At 39.5% G+C, this 17,222-nt stretch overlaps 2 protein-coding genes across 3 annotated transcripts; both read right to left on the bottom strand.

Moving 5' to 3' along the window:
* Positions 1–5,211, bottom strand: srm (spermidine synthase). Its single transcript, XM_077514696.1, has 8 exons — positions 4,875–5,211; positions 4,449–4,569; positions 4,246–4,338; positions 3,679–3,832; positions 3,257–3,340; positions 1,289–1,434; positions 1,080–1,202; positions 1–823 (listed from the first exon to the last, which is right to left on the bottom strand). The coding sequence occupies exons 1-8, from the start codon at positions 5,003–5,005 to the stop codon at positions 806–808; spliced, it is 870 nt and encodes a 289-aa protein (XP_077370822.1). The 5' UTR covers positions 5,006–5,211; the 3' UTR covers positions 1–805.
* Positions 5,212–6,369: 1,158 nt separating this feature from the next.
* exosc10 (exosome component 10) lies at positions 6,370–17,107 on the bottom strand. Of its 2 annotated transcripts, none has more exons than XM_077514694.1 (25): positions 16,873–17,107; positions 16,249–16,385; positions 15,438–15,561; positions 15,239–15,343; positions 15,002–15,161; positions 14,786–14,894; positions 14,626–14,701; positions 13,691–13,801; positions 13,459–13,602; positions 12,741–12,931; positions 12,501–12,657; positions 12,241–12,389; positions 12,080–12,130; positions 11,844–11,955; positions 11,725–11,769; positions 11,560–11,635; positions 10,362–10,471; positions 10,181–10,273; positions 10,018–10,086; positions 9,826–9,931; positions 9,449–9,522; positions 6,961–7,126; positions 6,805–6,869; positions 6,641–6,708; positions 6,370–6,567 (listed from the first exon to the last, which is right to left on the bottom strand). In XM_077514694.1, exons 1-25 carry the CDS (start codon positions 16,993–16,995, stop codon positions 6,537–6,539), a joined length of 2,652 nt encoding a protein of 883 aa, XP_077370820.1. In that variant the 5' UTR covers positions 16,996–17,107; the 3' UTR covers positions 6,370–6,536. The 2 variants fall into 2 exon arrangements, with proteins under 2 accessions (XP_077370820.1, XP_077370821.1); XM_077514695.1 differs by lacking the exon at positions 16,873–17,107 and adding an exon at positions 16,580–16,729 and having other exon boundaries at positions 6,371–6,567.
* Between the last annotated feature and the right edge of the window lie 115 nt (positions 17,108–17,222).

Raw genomic sequence — 17,222 nt, 5'->3', positions numbered from 1 at the left:
TTATTTTTAAAAACAGATTTATTACAGTTTATGAGTTTTATTTATGTATTGTTTTAAAAATGAAGTTTCTCCTTAAAGATTCACAGCAATTGGCTTTAGACGTTAGCTAAAAAAAACAACAAAAAAACAAAACTAATACTGAAGAATGGCATCCCGCACTCAGGCTTAACACATTACAAGTTTCCTACCTACCGTAAGCCAAACCCCAGTAATTGCATAATTTAGCATTTTAACTAATGTCGCAGTTTCCGTTCTAAATATGAAATGCATCATTCATACCAAAGCAAAAGAGGTTAAGCAGGAGGTTAAAGGGACCGGTTCTACCTGACTGTTACTGTAATATGTACAGAACCAGATTCAACAACGAACCCACTGAGGAGCACTCGTTTGCGAATTCATGAGGATGTGTTTGGATTCTCAACGAGCAAAGAACGTTTCCATTGAAAGTGCAGCAATACATTGCAATTACATGCAATTACACAATGCAATTTGAACAGTTCAGTCCTTGAGCATGAGGTCAGGCTTGGATGGCGTCATCATCAATTGCTCATGAGACGAGCTCAGAATGAACATGATTAATAGAAGTCATGAGGAAATAACACGAGTGTTTGTTTAGGAATGAAGGATGGAAAGGAACAGGTGGCAACTGCCCCCAATCCACAAACAAATCATGAAATCTTGAGGAGGCTACACTTTCGTGGAGGGGGGGAGGGGTCACCGTGCTGAGAGGTTGGAGGAGCTGTATTTGTTCATCTGTGGTTTGAGGAGCAGGTGGAGGACAAACACGCTGCTCTGCTGTGGCCAATCAAGCTTCTTTGAGTACCTGTCAGTCACCATGCAGACCAAGTAGCAAAGATTATGGGTTTGACAAGTGTTCACCACCTTTATTGAGCCAAGGCATATTTGACATTTAAACCCCGTTGCAGTGATATGTTTCTAGATGCTTGCCATTTAAACAAGAAGATATGTTTACTGCTTATTTATAATTAGCCATATGTCATGCTGCATATGCTGCTTTTAAGCTAGTATACAAGTATGAATTCAACCAGGATATGCTTTGCTTCTTCTTTGACACTGACCTTTCTTGCAAACTCGGGAAGGACAAATGCTGCTTTGTGGATCTCCGTGTTATAATATTTCAGGTTCATGCTTTCCAATTCTCCTTTTGACAGTTCTTTCACTGGCTTCGGGAAATGTGTATCCTGAAATAATTACTCAAACACTGAGAAACAGCAAGCACATTTGTGTGTGTGTGTGTGTGTGTGTGTGTGTGTGTGTGTTTACCTACAGGGTTTTTACTGCAGAGCATGAATCCAATTTGGCCACTGGGATATGTTGGGATGGTGCCATAGGCATAGTCCACCACAGGGAACAAGGTTTTGCAGAAAGTTTGCATTTCCTTTATCAGGTCCAAATGTAACCATTGACATTCTCCTGCGCACATGAAAAGAACAGTCTGTAATATAAGCACCAGTGCTTGTGGCGTACTTCTGTCATATTTCACACAAAGGCTGAAACATTAAAAGGTAAACTACTACTTCTACTTGGTCCTGCAAACAAAACTGGAATTAGGCCCTGAGCATGCAGCTTTTCATTTCTTCTTAGTTACAGCAAACACTAGCTATGTGCGGGATAAGTGACAACACTCCTTAAAATTTTTTATAATTTCCGATATTAATACTATGAACTAAAATATACATATATATGATCAAAACATTTATAACTTGCAAACTTATTATACATGAATTAACCTTGATGGTTAACAGATAAATTGATTTAATAAAATAAAATAAATGCACCGGATGTGTGATGACGCTGGCATGCACGTCACTGCTTCTTAAAAAATACATTTTGCAGCACTGTTCGCCCAGGTCAAAAATGATGCTTGGTGTGAATCACTGGCAGCACCCTTGGCCTCCACCATTCTTGAAAAGTTGCAGTAAACAAAAACACAGCCATTTTGGCTTTTAGCACCATTTTTGGGCCATTTTCCTAAACAAATGTAAAAATGAAATTTGAACCAAGTAGAAAGACATTAAATTTCAAGTGTTCCTCCGTGTGTGGGTGGTTCCACACTTCAGGGTTTCGTCTGGGATCCCTGCTGGCAGAAATGTACTGCTGCAGTTATGCTCTCACATGTCGGCATGGCTATATGATCTTTTGTGCATGTGTGCTTATGCAACGAATATAGCATAACAGGAACAGTCAGCACACACTTCTGAGTAGCTTCAGACTAGGGGTGTTAAAAAAAATCGATTCGGCGATATATCGCGATACTACATCGCGCGATTCTCGAATCGATTCAATAATCAGCAGAATCGATTTTTTTTTTTTTTTTTTTTTAGGATTCACACCTTGAGCATGGAAGAATGTTATATGAACGGCACATTAAGCCTTAATATTTTTATTTTAATGCTGTTCAAACATGAAACAGATTACAACCTCTATAAGACTGAAATTTCAGATAAATAAATAATACATTTTCATATAAATCTTACACTCTACAAGCTTACTGATTAGTATTTTCTAAATATGAATGAAAAAAAATCGCAACAATCGACTTATAAATTCGTATCGGGATTAATCGGTCCCCGCGACCCTTGTGAAGAATAAGCGGTCAAGAAAATGGATGGATGGATGGATTAATCTGTATCGAATCGTGACCATTCGTATCGGGATTAATCGGTATCGAATCGAATCGTGACCTGTGAATCGTGATACGAATCGAATCGTCAGGTACTAGGCAATTCACACCCCTACTTCAGACTGTATTATTTCAGTCCCTTGAATACAGATGATTTTTGTCCATCATCAGTGTGAAGAAAATTATCAAGGAATAGCCATGGTCGGGAAAAAAATAATGCATTCATTTGAGAAATCCAGGCATTACACAAGAAAAAGCGGTACGGAGAACCGACGCATATCATCAATGCATTTATAATACATTTTCGCTATTCACAGGCTGGCCTGTTCAGAAAAAGATTCGATTCAGTAGGATTATGATCCAATATGGCTCAGTTTTAGAGGGTATGACGCAATGAGTTTCTTTTTTACAATATAAATAAACTTGACTGGGCGGTAAATACAGCCTTCAAAGATATTCCTCCAATAAAAGATGATTTGATACATATTTAGTGGAATTACTCAGCTCAATTTGATACACTCATATTTTTATTATATATATATATATATATATATATATATATAAATGCCCCTCATTTTTTCCCCCCTAGAAGAAATGAAATAAAAAAAGTACCCTGGGAGCAGAGAATTCCACCATTTGTCAATGCTGTCTTCATCAGTTGATAGTAACTCTCCTTGAATAAACTTTCAGCTGGACCTGCAATATGATCATATTAAAAAAAATAATACGAATCAGACAAGTGAGGTCAAGTTTATTTGTGTAGCCCTTAAATATAAAATGGAGCTCAAAGGAGTTCACGTCCACAGGTGAAAGATATTAGCGACATACTGTGATCTAACCCCCAACCCCCCCCCCAAAAAACAAAAAAAAACAAAAAAAAACAAAAAACGGTCGAAGGGACCGCAGATGGGGGGTGGGGGTGCATAGATTTAGTGAAATGAGCGCTGCATGAAGATGCCTTCGATCGTCCTCGGGACTGGATCCCCCCGCCCCCGGCACAAACACATTTTGCAAAGAGATGTCATTACACTTACCAACAGGGTCAGATGAATCAGTAATAATGACATCGAAGGCATCTTGGTTTTGCTTCATAAACTCAAAGCCATCTCCAACATGGAGGGTGAGCTTTGGACTGAAGAAACCTTTGGCCATGCCTGGGAGGAACTTCTTTGAGACATCAATAACATCCTACACAGGAGACAAATGTGACAGTTGCAGTGAACATGCTATATTAAAAAAAAAAGAAGGAATATTTGACTAAGTAAGTCTCATAATGTCAAAATGTGAAGCGCATGATGGAAAGGACTGTTAACCAGTTCAGTAACACAGATGCTATTTGTTAGCCCATCAAGCTAAACGGTTTGCTTTCTGACAAACTGCTGCTTGTTGTGGATTTCATGCACTTGTAAGCAAAAAGTCCACTGAACAATTTACCTAATGTAACCAGTTGTAATTGAACAAGGGCAATTACTGATACTTAATTATAAGGTATGAAGTTTGCTGTTCAGCTCCTTGGTAGAGAAGAGCAACAATACTAACTTGAGTAGTGTACATTGTTATGAGACTTGAGCACAAGTTTGCCGAGTGTCATTTGCCCTCACCTCATCGATCTCACAGAGAACCACCGACTCTACCTGCGGATTCTTCACCACTTCCCTTAGCACGCCACCATCACCACCCCCAATAATGAGGACCTTTTAAAACAGGTGACACAAACTTGGTATGTCTCTATGCTGTTTAAGGATTGTCGAAGAATAAAATCACATAAAATAGATATTGTGTTTAATTTAAATGCATTAGTTACCTTCTTGGGGCAAGGGTGGCTGTACAGGGGGAGGTTGGCTATCATTTCCTGATATGCAAACTCATCCCTCTCCGTGCACTGGATCACTCCATCCAGTACCAGCACGTTGCCGTACGTTTTACTGAAATACGTTACACAGTAAACAGGAGTAGAGAAAACCGTGATTTATTTACAGCTTTTTTTTTTTTTTTGTAAACTCACACCACATATCATAAACTGTTTCGGGAACGGACACACCCTGCAGTTAAATAGTCTTACCACAAAGTTGTTTCCACGTATGAAAATACAAATCGTAGTTATTTTAGGAAGACGCTACTTTATCTTGAAACAGCTTAGATAGACATCCTGATGATACTACAGCACATTGGCAGAACAGGAGCAGGAGCTAGTAGCGTTAGCAAAGTGCAGGAGCAGTAAAGAACACACCTCTTGAACACCAACACGTCTTGAAATTTGGATTTCTTGTGATAGAGGACCTCGTCCACTTGGAGACTAGTGGCTTGGCCGGGCCATAATGTGCACGTCTCCTTAAACCAGCCGTCCCTGATATTGTCCATGCCGGTAGCACCGCGAGCTCAGGTAAACGTGTTTATAAATGAGCCAACGTGACACGCGACAACGTTTTGACACTTAACGATATGACTGACAGACATACTTGCTGCTTCGCATCGGAACGAATAGTATACGCCTGACGTAACGCCGCAATGCTTAACTGTCCAATGGAGTGCGGAGATACGAGGGCTCATAACATAGTTTGCTTGACTTGCACCAGCACGCCCTATAACCCACGTGAGGCGGAAGCGCGGTGGGGTGTCCCGAATCGAATCAGTGCGGCTGCGCAGTTCTCAGAGCTAGTGCAAGACGAACTCGGGTCGTGTGTGCACGTGTGTTTGGAGTGGGCTTTTCATCCAAATGTGTCCTTGTGACTTATTCGGAATAATACAAAAATGGAAAAGTTCAGGTTCTTTCATCTTTAATGCTCACTATATTAACTACAAGAAAACTGTATACTTGCATATACTGTAAATTGAATAATGTACAGTATTCTTAGTTAGCATTTTCTACCGGATACCCCGTCCAAAATGATTTTTGTTCTTATATCTTCTTAATCTCTTCCATATAGGGGGGAGGCTTTGCCTAGCCCTTGTTACAATATGTGACTAACTGGATTCAATAGAGTACAAGTGTGTCAAAAAGTGCTTTTGATAGGGAAGGCCACAGCATGAGAAAAGGTCACAATGATACAAGGTCCTAACTCAAGTTAATCACCTATCAAATTATCACCAGTCAGTATTTGGTGGAATAACACTGAATGATATGTCATCACAGCTTTCAAGTGTCCTACCATGCTCTCCACAGTTTTTCACATTGCTGTTGGCTGGTGTTTTTATGTCATTCCTGACACAAGAATTGAAGGACAAGAGCTTTATTTGATGGCTTGTGACGATCTATCCATCTTCCTCTTGATCACATTCCAGAGGTTTTCAACTGGATATTGAGATGGCCATGACAAGGTTTTGGTGTGGTGGTCCTTCATCCAAAACTTGATCAACCTAGCTGGGTGACAGAGTATTGTCCTGCTGAAGAAGAAGGAGAAAAAAAAACCCACACCAACAACTACTTTGGGAACATTGCCACAACTTTTCTTCTCCGGGTACTCCGGTCTCCTCCCACATTCCAAAGACATGCATAGCAGGTTAATTGGGCGCTTTGAATTGTCCCTAGGTGTGCTTGCGAGTGTGAATGGTTGTTTGTCTCTGTGTGCCCCGCGATTGGCCGGCAACCAGTTCAGGGCGTGCCCCGCCTACTGGCCAAAGCCAGCTGGGATAGGTTCCAGTACCCCGCGACCCTTGTGAGGAATAAGCGGTTAAGAAAATGGATGGATTTCAACATGTTAGTGAGTTGAAGTATATTTTTGTAACAAAGTGACAACCAATCCATTTTTATGAAGTAACACCATCTTTAATAGTGGACTGTTCTGCATATTTACATGAATAAACCGCTTAGGGGGGACTGGGGGCGGGCTATGGTGTACTTTCATTTTTGAAATAAAAACAAAATAAAATACCAGTGCCCGAAAAGAAACATCTATCTTTTGGGCCAGTTGTGGCGAAATCCTCTGTAAGGAAGAAGAGGAAATAATGGTTAAGTGATTGAGGAAAACTATTATTTCCAATATTAGATTAATTCACCTGTTTGAACTTCCGGCTAGGTATGACATACTTCTATTTCCAGCCCCTGTCTTTTTCCCAGCCATTTTCTATAAGACAAGGGTGAAAAAATTCCACTAAGCACTAAGAAACATGTATTATACACACTTGTATTAAACTATAATGATTCAAACAAAAAACAATACCTTTTTCTTTGAGTCATGGGATTGCCTGTTTGGATCAAACTGTGAGTTATCCTTTGATTTACGACCTGTAGAGTAAACAACTCTCAATGGTTATGTTTGTATCGAATAGCATAACCTAGTTGTATTTTTGTAACTAAAGGGAGATAAACACCATACCAGAAAACACTTTGAGGTCTGACTGACTGTAGTCGAAAGGCTTGAAGATCTCTTGAGGAGGAGCTTTGGCCTTTTTCTTCTCTGCAGATTTTAGTTTCTTACTCGTCGATTCTCCATCCTCACTGGGGACCCGCTCACGTTTCTTTCCAGCCACTTTCGCACATTCCTGATCAAAAAGGTGAACCACTATTATAATCACGACAGTATGTATGAGATACATTGTACTTATTAAACCAACAATAGGGTTTTACAGTGTACTTAATATTAGGGGTGTGAATTGCCTAGTACCTGACGATTCGATTCGTACCACGATTCACAGGTCACGATTCGATTCGATACCGATTAATCCCGATACGAATTTCTAAGTCGATTGTTGCGATTTTTTTTCATTCAAATTTAGAAAATACTAATCAGTAAGCTTGTAGAGTGTAAGATTTATATGAAAATGTATTATTTATTTATCTGAAATTTCAGTCTTCTAGAGGTTGTAATCTGTTTCATGTTTGAACAGCATTAAAATAAAATATTAAGGCTTAATGTTCCGTTCATATAACATTCTTCCATGCTCAAGGTGTGAATCCTAACCCGAAGTCAGACGTTTTGGTGAATATTTTTCCATTAAAAATGGAAGTTTAAAAATCGATTCACACACACACACACAAAAAAAAAGGCAATGATGATAAGACGTTGAATCGGTAAGACTACCGAATGAACAATTCTGAGCTCTTAAAAAAAAAAAAAAAAAAAAAAAAAATCGATTTTTTTTATTGAATCGATTCGAGAATTGCGCGATGTAGTATCGCGATATATCGCCGAATCGATTATTTTTTTTTTTAACACCCCTACTTAATATGGTGTACAAGTCCCCTAAACAATGACTGTTTACACAGTACACATCACTACACTGTACATAGACTGATACTGAGAAGTTTTTCCATTCCATCTCTTTTAGTAAATGTTTTCTTCAGCAGGTAGTACATTTACACCAACCTTACCCCAGAACACTGTGTGTGCGCGCGTACGGGTGTGTGCGCGCACGTGATTGATGGTGGAGTGTTCACCCAGTAATGAAGAGACAGACCGTTCAGTGCACTGCAGACTAAAGGTGGACCAAAGGCCTTCCTAAATCCATTTAGAAGGAACCAAAAAGAAGATAAAAAAAAAAAAAAAAACTTAAAAAAAAAAAAAAACTAAAAAAAAAAAAAAAAAACTAAAAAAAAACTTGACAAGTGGATGTACAGCAGCCTGGGAGTTGACTTTTAGACAGGGAGGCAAACTTCTGCAGAGCAGTGCTTTTCTATGAATTTTTCTTGAGCAATACCACCCAATTTTACATTAGAAAAATCTCACCGCACAGCAGGAAACAATACTGAAATAATTACCTTATCTGAATTTACTTACAAATTGACTTAATCATCGTGAAATCTGTTTAATTGAACATAGTCAATATACTCGCAGGAAGCCAGGATTTATTTATTTTTTGTTTGAATGTCAACAGGTGGATACACAAGTTTATTATATGGTTTTCCATCTAGTGCAAGAATAGCGTTTCATTATTATGCCTGTCACCAAGGGTCATAGGCATACATAGATGAACAATTTGTAGGGCTGTTAAAAAAAAAAAAAATCGATTCGGCAATATATCGCGATACTACAGCACGCAATTCTTGAATCGATTCAATAGGCAGCCGAATCGATTTTTTAACATCCTTTTTTGATGGAAAAATATTCAACAAAACGTCTAACTTTCACACATTAAGCATGGAAGAATGTTTATATTAATGGAAAATTAAGCCTTAATATTTTATTTCAACGCTGTTCAAACATGAAAAAGGTTACAACCTGTTTGTTAAATACAGTGGCTCACTGACTGACGTTTCAGATCAATAATAATACATTTTAATACAAAACTGAGTGTGCATGTACAGGTTTACTGAATGGTATTTTCTAAATTTGAGTAAAAAGTCACAACAATCGACTTGTAAATTCATATCGGGATTAATCGGTATCGAATCGAATCGTGTCCTATGAATCGTGATACGGATCGAATCGCCAGGTACTAGGCAATTCACACCCCTAACAATTTGTCATTAAAAAAATTAGAACGTTTACAGACAAAAGGGAAACTGGATAATTTCCAACAGTACTCTAATGACCTCTTCTGGCACACAACTGTTACTGCACCTTGGCTGGGAATCATTGGGTTTTAGTTTCTCTGGAATCTAGAGAAACCAAGTGTTTGACAAATGACAGATGACAAATGACCCTTTGTTCCAATCTGAGTGTTCTTCCCTAGACGCAACATGCGACAGCCACATAAAATATTCACATTTTATGAGTCATCACATGTATTAGCAGACATTCACGAAAGAGTCATGAGTCAGCAAAATGTTAGGGAACATTAGAAAGTGGTTCAAAAGGGACACTGAAAGTGCAGCCTTACTCATTTAGTGTAAGTGAATAAAGAACAAGAGAGACAAGTACTCACGGTGGCTTGCTGGCGCACAGTGGCCACATTCTGCAGGGACTCTTTGTAGCTTTCTTTAGCCTTCTGTCTTTCCTCTGATAAAATCAACAATAAAATGTCATTTGGATTATAATGGGTAGTATTACAGGGGAAGGATGGAAAATTGACTTTCAAATGCTTGTACAGTGAAGGACCAGTGGAACTTAATTATTCACTAAAAAACGCATCACTTTGTGTCCATATTTTTTCTAAATCAATTTCCCATCTATATCAGCATTACAGGTTATGCCCACATTTGATTTAAATTTGTTTCCATAACAATCAAATTGGTCACACTTGATCCGAAATGGAAGAATTTTCATGCACCAATGGGAAGCCTGCAAATTTCACGACGTTACCTGCTGCCTTCTTTGCCTGTTGCTTTGCTTCCTCCTTGGCTTTCTTTGCTGACTCCTGTTCCCTCTGCTGCTGCTCCATACTCTGCAGTTTCCATCTTTTACTAATCTGAAAATCAAGAGACGGTTTGATTAAGTTCAACATTTAGTCCTCATTTGTGCCAAAATATGACTGTGTGTATCGTTTTGCTATACCTCAAATATCTTTGAAGAAGGGTCAAACTTTGCATTCTCATTAACATGCACGCCACTGGAGGGCAAGTACTGAAATCACAGAGACACAAATACAATATTGTGCGTGTCAGTTTAGATAGTATACAAATGATTCTTGTGAGGCTGGCGTCTAGTTAACTCTTACCATTCTAAAAGGATTTTCAAAGGACTCGATAATTCGTCTAGCTTTCATTTGAGCCACAGAAAGGGAGTCTTGGATTTCTTTTGTTTCTGGCTCCTACAAAAAAAGAAAAAAAAGAACAATACTTGTCAAGCCAGCTGTCTTGGCTTGATATTAAAATATTTCAAGTAAAGCTGAAGGTTACCTCAAACAGTGTAATTTTGGGAGATGCCACAAGACTTCTTATTTTCTCAACATCATTGCCGGAGTTGTGGTCATCATCAGTGAAGAGCATTCCTTGTTTAACAGGCAGTTCTGGGGTGAAAGGAATTGACTGATTAATTGCTAAAGGCAGTGATTCTCAAAGTGTGGTACGCAGCCTCCTTTTGTTGGTTCACCAAAGAATTACCGTACTTCCTAAATACAGTTGAGATATATTTCACTTTCAAAACATTGACCACTAATCTTGAAGAACTGTTGGTTTAGAATCATTTACTTAGGTATAATTTCTATTAAATTTGTATGTGCAATATTCCCTACGGCCAGTGTTTATGTTCAAAATGCACAATATTACATTATACTATATATAAATATATTATCCTCCAAGGTGTCAATGATGAAGTCCTGTTCCCTGGTGGAGATCTGCATCAGGCAGGTGATTCCAAGGAAGCTCCTGTATGAATGGTGCTGTGATGGAATGCAGGATATGTCAGTTGACAAACATTGACCACTAATCTTGAAGAACTGTTGGTTTAGAATCATTTATTTAGGTATAATTTCTATTAAATTTGTATGTGCAATATTCCCTACGGCCAGTGTTTATGTTCAAAATGCATAATGTTACAGTGGCTTTACAATATTCAACATATATTTAGGAAAGTAACTTCTGTTTCACTACACAATTTTATTTGTTATTTTAATGTTGGTTATTATGGTGAAATTTGGGTTTTCGGGTGAAGTTTTTCCATGTTGGCCTGTGTGGCTTTTCTGCAGGTACTCTAGCTTGCTCCAAAATTCTCCCCCAAAAATCATGTCAGGTTAGCTCAGTGAAGAGTACATTTTCCATAGGTGCGGATTCATGGTATAGGCTCCAGCTCATCCACAACCCTAATGAGGACAAGCAGAGGATTTTTGTCATTTTGACATTCAAGTGTGATATTGAATCTATATTGACTCCCTTTTCCTGAATCTTCTCTTTTTGTTTGTGTGCCTTTTCTGGGAATTACTTTTCAGGGCCTCGATTGATATGATATGATATGGCCTCAGAATAAGGGGTTTTATGGCCAACCATTGCTTCAACATGTGCATCACAGCCTGTTAAAGCTTTCTTGTGGACAGAAATTGAGATTATTATTATTATTTTTTTATAGATTATTATTTGAATAAACCTGAGTGTAGCTCACCATCAGCAGAAAAGTGGGGTTCATTGCACTCAGGGACCCTGGAAGTATCGTGAGGACCAAACAATGTAACCTCTGGCTGAAAAATGGGCAAAAAAATCATAATCATTCCAAATATTCAGTATCTACTGCAGGCAAATAGCTCTTTTTGACTGACAAACTTCTCACCTTCTTTACTGGTATGAGTCCTTTTTTTTGCATTGCAATTTCAGCCTGTGTGCAGAAACCCAAAGTGATGACAAATGACCCAAACAGGGCAAGAGTTGAAGGGATAGAGTGCTTCTTACCTTGAGGAGAGGCATTTCTCGAGCCTCTTGCACTAATAAATGGAGCTCATTGACCTGCTGCCTCACCAGCGGTGGGACCGGGTTACAGCAGGCAATGATGCCCTGAGGTTCCCTGAGTAGAAAATAACACAATACTGCGCTGAGTTTATGAATAAAACACAAAAGTCATGCACAAAGTGGTGAGAATTGACTGAACAAGTGAATCATTGTTCAAGCGGGAGACTGAGTCAACTAACTTGGGCAGCTCCTCAGATATCTTGATCATCATGTGGGTGGGAAGGACGTATCTGCCAAAAAAAAAAAACTGTGTTGAGAACAGTACAGTGAGATTTTCACTGAACACGTGGGCTGTGAAAACCTGTCTGAAAGAGTTGAGATCTATCTCCAAACACCCTACCCGGTGCTTTCATCTTCCTGCCGAGCCAGCTTGTCCCTCCAGGCGAACAGTAGTCTGAAGGCAGCGAGCTGTTGGGTGTTAAAAGACCTTTTCTGCTTCCTTTGCACCTCCAGATAGGATTCCTCTGTGAATATTGACTTTGCATATTTCTGTGTGGGCGGAGGAAAAGAGTGAGAATTGTGAACATGGGAAATGTAAAATATTAGAGAGAACACGTGGAGTAAAGAGACAATGTTGGAGTGGCAACAAGTCTTACAAACCTTCAGGCAAACGTCTTTACTCCTGTTCCAGACATTCTGCAGCAGACCAGGTTGGCCGTGGTTGAAGTCCAACAGCTGAGCCTTCATACAGTCATAGATGTAGAGGAGATAGTGGGTATCACTGCGGGCATAGTGTGCCATCTCATCTGGCAGGGGCCTATGGAGTGTCAAGTTAGTAGTTTGAGCTTATTACAACTACAACATTCACACAATCAAATCAAACTGAAAATGGCACCACACCGGATCCTCCAATCAGCAAGCTGATAGCGTTTGTCTGAATCCACGTTGCAGTAGTGCTTGAGCAGGTGGTCAAGCGAATGTCGGGCCAGGTTTAACACTCGACTGGCCTGGTGCGTGTCAAACAAGTTGACCACATACAAGCCAAAGTCCCTCTGGAGCCACTCAATGTCAGAGTCTGCTCCATGAAACACCTGACAGACGTTCAGAGAATTAAGTCAGTTTACTTATATAACTCCATGTATTCACACAGATTGGGTTCCATTCAATAAACACCTTTTACAGTGACTCTTGCACACAAACCTCAATGAAGTAAAGAAACTGAGAAATAGGAGGGCTCCAACCTTTACCAATGGATCATTTTCAGACTATTTCAGTAGTCAGTGATTAATGGGCTGCTATGAGTGACATGTATTTCGCCACATTAAGGACACAAGAATTAAAATGCACTGACACCATATGACATAAAAAAATGGAAGAAATACTCAATATACAGTACATTCTTTAAAACATAGTTCTTTTATGGAGAGCTGAATCTCAAATAATGATCAAGATAATTCTGAAATTATGGTAAGTCATTAATCAATGATTATTATCATCATTATTATTATCATCATCATCATCATGTCCCTGTAAAGCTTCACACTTCCAAAAGAAACCCTGCAAACATAATGCCATTAAAAAAAAAAAAAAAAAAAAAAAAAAAAAAAAGTTTCAATACTTTGACCGTCGAGGGGTTGGTGAAGGCCTCATTTAGGATGTACATCTCACTGCGGAGCTCCAAGGTGTCAATGATGAAGTCCTGTTCCCTGGTGGAGATCTGCATCAGGCAGGTGATTCCAAGGAAGCTCCTGTATGAATGGTGCTGTGATGGAATGCAGGATATGTCAGTTGACAAACTGGCAGCTACACCAGACCTGAATGAAAGGCATTAATTTTAAATGTGTACGTACCTCGAGGTCCACTGCAAATTCGGACACCTCGTTTAGCTTCTCATTCATGGCCACCAGATCTTCCAGGGTTTCAATGAAGGAGCAGCTGGTCTCTTCCAGTGGTTTGTACATCTACAAATGTAGAGAGATACAGTTGAGACCTTACTAGCAGTAAGATAAAATGAACATGCATTTAAAATCATACGAGTGGAATTTTAAACCAATTTGGGTTTACGGGCCATCAAGCACTATTTTACTGTCTAACCCATCTGCAGATTTGAACCCTTATCCCGCTGAGGGACAAATGTTTGCAACACTAGCGAATGTTGATTTCTTGTCAGGATTCATTCAAGTTCACAACTCCTAAACATGACCATATTCAACATTTCCTTGCAAGAAGAAAAAACATTAAAACTATTGGCATACCTTGAACGAACCCTGACGGGAACGTGCATTTGCCACCTTCGCAAATACTCACAAACGTTAACCCCCTCAGTGGGATACAGGCTTCGGAAAGCTAAACATTTAAAACCCGTCATAAGGGCATGTCCGTCAAACACGTAGAGGAAATCTCATTCAAAAAACATGACCACATGAAGTTGGTATAGGGGTTCAATCTAATCTCAAAATATTAACAGATATGTTTAGATATATTTTATTTTTAGAACATTTTTGATATAATACACAAGTACTACGATTTTATACAAAGTGTGGACAAGTTGTATTATATATTTTTGTCCCCAAGAAAATGTAACCATGAGCGGTTTGAGCTCCAGACTAACTTTTTTTTTTTTTTTTTTTTTTTAACTCGTGTTCAAATTTTAGGCTGTACCACGTACAGAGTTTTACACCCATTTGATACAATTTTTTTGTGGACCAACGGCCAGAATCACTTTTGTGTGTGTGTGCGCGCGAGATTATGGCCTAAAATGCTTCAGTAGCCTACTACAAAGTACCTTAGGCTCCGTCTTTGTCAGAAGACTATCAGGCACTGCAAGATGATCCAATTCAAACTGGTAAGGGTGTACAAACCTATCAGGAAAAAAAAGATTAAGAGACCCAGGAGGGTAAAAAAAAGCAAAAGGCAAAAACAATCCATGTTGGTGAAAACCTTACATGTATTCTATGTGTTCTTGTGTTCGCTGATGGTGGATAAGGTCGGCCAGTGCTGCCGGTACATCAAGATCTTCTGGTCTCTCTTTACGGATACGTTTGGTGGTGAAATCTGTTACCAAGGCAGTAAAAGGAGCAAGAGGGAATGCATGAAAGTTATGGAACGCATAACATTTTTCCCTAATACTTTTGTAATATTTATTCCTTATGGGAATTTACATGAGGGAAGTGGTTTCAGTGCATTAGGCTTGATGAAAATCTTGGGAATAAACGGCGTATTGCTGTTGTCGACTTTTTCCTTGAATTTCAGCTGAGGCCTTGGGATATTCTTGGCTTGGAGCATCCTGAATGTCCCTGAGCGTCCTCCAGAGCCCGAACCCTGATCAATACAAGCATCGCTTTAGTTCAGGTGAGAGGCAGACTCGTATCTGGATGATGAGAGGCGAATCAGCCAACCTTGCGATTCCAGCTAGAAACAACAATCTTTGGAGGCTGAAAACCTGCAGGCATGACAGGCTGCTGGCTTCTGTTCACACCATCAGCCTCATCCAAAAGAATCCCCTGGGAATTGGATGCAAATTCTCAAGTTGGTTTGTATCAAGCATTTTTTAAGCAATCTGTGTCACAGATACAAATTGTAGTGCATACTACATACCACTTTCTCCAGGATAACATCGTTACAATCCACGACCAAGTCGAACCTCTCCTCCAGGCCAGTAAGCTTGTCGCGGTCTCTCATGTGAGATCGGCAATTGTGATGTTGCATGATCTGACTCATGCTAACACAGAGAAATATGTCAGGACATACTGTATACTCCTTTCCAGAAGTACTGAATTGTGTTTGACGTCATGCAATTGACAGATGTCGTTATTGTAAGCAAATGATTTAGAATTATCAATTAGTCTTATTAATTTTATTGTATTTTAAGTCTTTCGGTTCCAGTTCCTTCGAAAAATTACATCTTAACAGATGCAGACTTAAAGGTGTATTCAAGGATCTTCTCAAAAAGTAGAAGCCAAACGTCCATTTGGCACTTTTTAAAAAATGTGCATGGCAGACATCCTATCAGCTCTCCTGCTCATCTGCCGGGATGGGGCCAGGGGCGGTGCGCATGCTCAGCTAAGAACGAGCAGGCACGAGGGCATTACGGCATATTGATTGACGGGATTGAGAACCAATTGTTAAGATGATCCACCGGAAGACGAAGAAACAAAAGATCCTTGAATGCACCTTTCAGTGCCTGGCAAAACAAGCTGAAATGTTGATGTCTCTCATTTCAGTTCATATAAAATATAAGAATTGCTCTTCCTGTTTACTTTTGGAGGGGAACATACACCAAAAAAGCTAATTTTATTGACATACACAAAGTCATTTTGATTCTATTTTACAGAGAATCTCTGCTCAGAGTTAGACATGTGGGCATTTATTTCCCCAAAGCGAGCAGCATCCTGCTTGATCAACTTACCAGAGCAAGAGCTGATCTCCTTGAACTTCACAGAACTCCTGGAAACCGGGGAAGCTGCGATAAAAATCGAACTCGTCCCCAGCTTGAGGTAAGCCGCCAGATGCTTTGGTGGCCAACAACACTGAACCCAACCCATACTGCAGAGAATAGACACAAGTTACTCACATTTACATTTACACACTCACAACTTGCCGTTTAACGTTATTTTGCCGTGAATCGCATGATGAGAATTAATTCTGCGCCGGATAAAGTGTACGGGCCCATGGAGTAGTGGGTGTTGCATTCGCTCCGGAGATGCAGCTTTATTCCTTCACGTCACAGCCTCAAATACCTTTTATTTATTTATTCAAAGCCCCCCATGACTATTTTTGAAGAATTCATTTTCTTAATACTGCTGTTAACGTCTTATAAAAGTGGATTGCGACTTCGATGGGCGGACGACAGCTGGGAACCACTGCTGTAGTTCTACTACTGCATTAAAATGTCTATTACTAAAATTGATGTGAAACCAAAAGAGCAAACGTGCATACGAGACATCCACGTTACTACTAGTCTCGATTCGTAAGTCTTTGTTTCGTAAAAATAAAGAAAGAAATGAACTCACATAGCCTACAACATACTTACTTTAACGAAAGCTTCAACGTCTTTGTAACCAGGAGAGAACTCCTTATCTTTTTCTTCTCGGTCGTCGCTGGTGTTGTTTTCTAAGCAACTGTTTGCGGCGTGATTTTTATCTGAAGAATCCATCGCCGAGTGTTTAAATTTGTGTACATGTGAGACTATGGACCACTTCCACGTTCTCTTCTTTTACGCCGCTAGTCAATCGAACCTAAATGTGGACCCATAGCTACCTAGCGACGTGGCATGTAGCGGCAATAAAACGGAATTGCAGTCTTGAAGGCTCTTGAATGAAAATGTACATTACAAATCATCCATTAGTAGCTACATGCACTACTGCAACTCCATTTAAATAT

This window comes from Festucalex cinctus, chromosome 2 (genome assembly GCF_051991245.1).
Source record: "Festucalex cinctus isolate MCC-2025b chromosome 2, RoL_Fcin_1.0, whole genome shotgun sequence".
NCBI lineage: Eukaryota > Metazoa > Chordata > Actinopteri > Syngnathiformes > Syngnathidae > Festucalex > Festucalex cinctus.
This window is presented reverse-complemented; position numbering and strand designations above follow the sequence as displayed.

Excerpts from the sequence above, each read along its gene's own strand:
- srm (XM_077514696.1), bottom strand. The coding sequence starts at position 5,005 with ATGGACAATATCAGGGACGGCTGGTTTAAGGAGACGTGCACATTATGG. Across the intron at positions 4,570-4,874 it reads GACGTGTTGGTGTTCAAGAG|TAAAACGTACGGCAACGTGC; the intron begins GTGTGTTCTTTA and ends AACGTATTTCAG. Across the intron at positions 3,833-4,245 it reads TTCTCTGTGAGATCGATGAG|GATGTTATTGATGTCTCAAA; the intron begins GTGAGGGCAAAT and ends TCTCCTGTGTAG.
- exosc10 (XM_077514694.1), bottom strand. The coding sequence starts at position 16,995 with ATGGATTCTTCAGATAAAAATCACGCCGCAAACAGTTGCTTAGAAAAC. Across the intron at positions 11,636-11,724 it reads GACTCATACCAGTAAAGAAG|CCAGAGGTTACATTGTTTGG; the intron begins GTGAGAAGTTTG and ends CCCATTTTTCAG. Across the intron at positions 10,472-11,559 it reads ACCCCACTTTTCTGCTGATG|AACTGCCTGTTAAACAAGGA; the intron begins GTGAGCTACACT and ends CTTTCACCCCAG.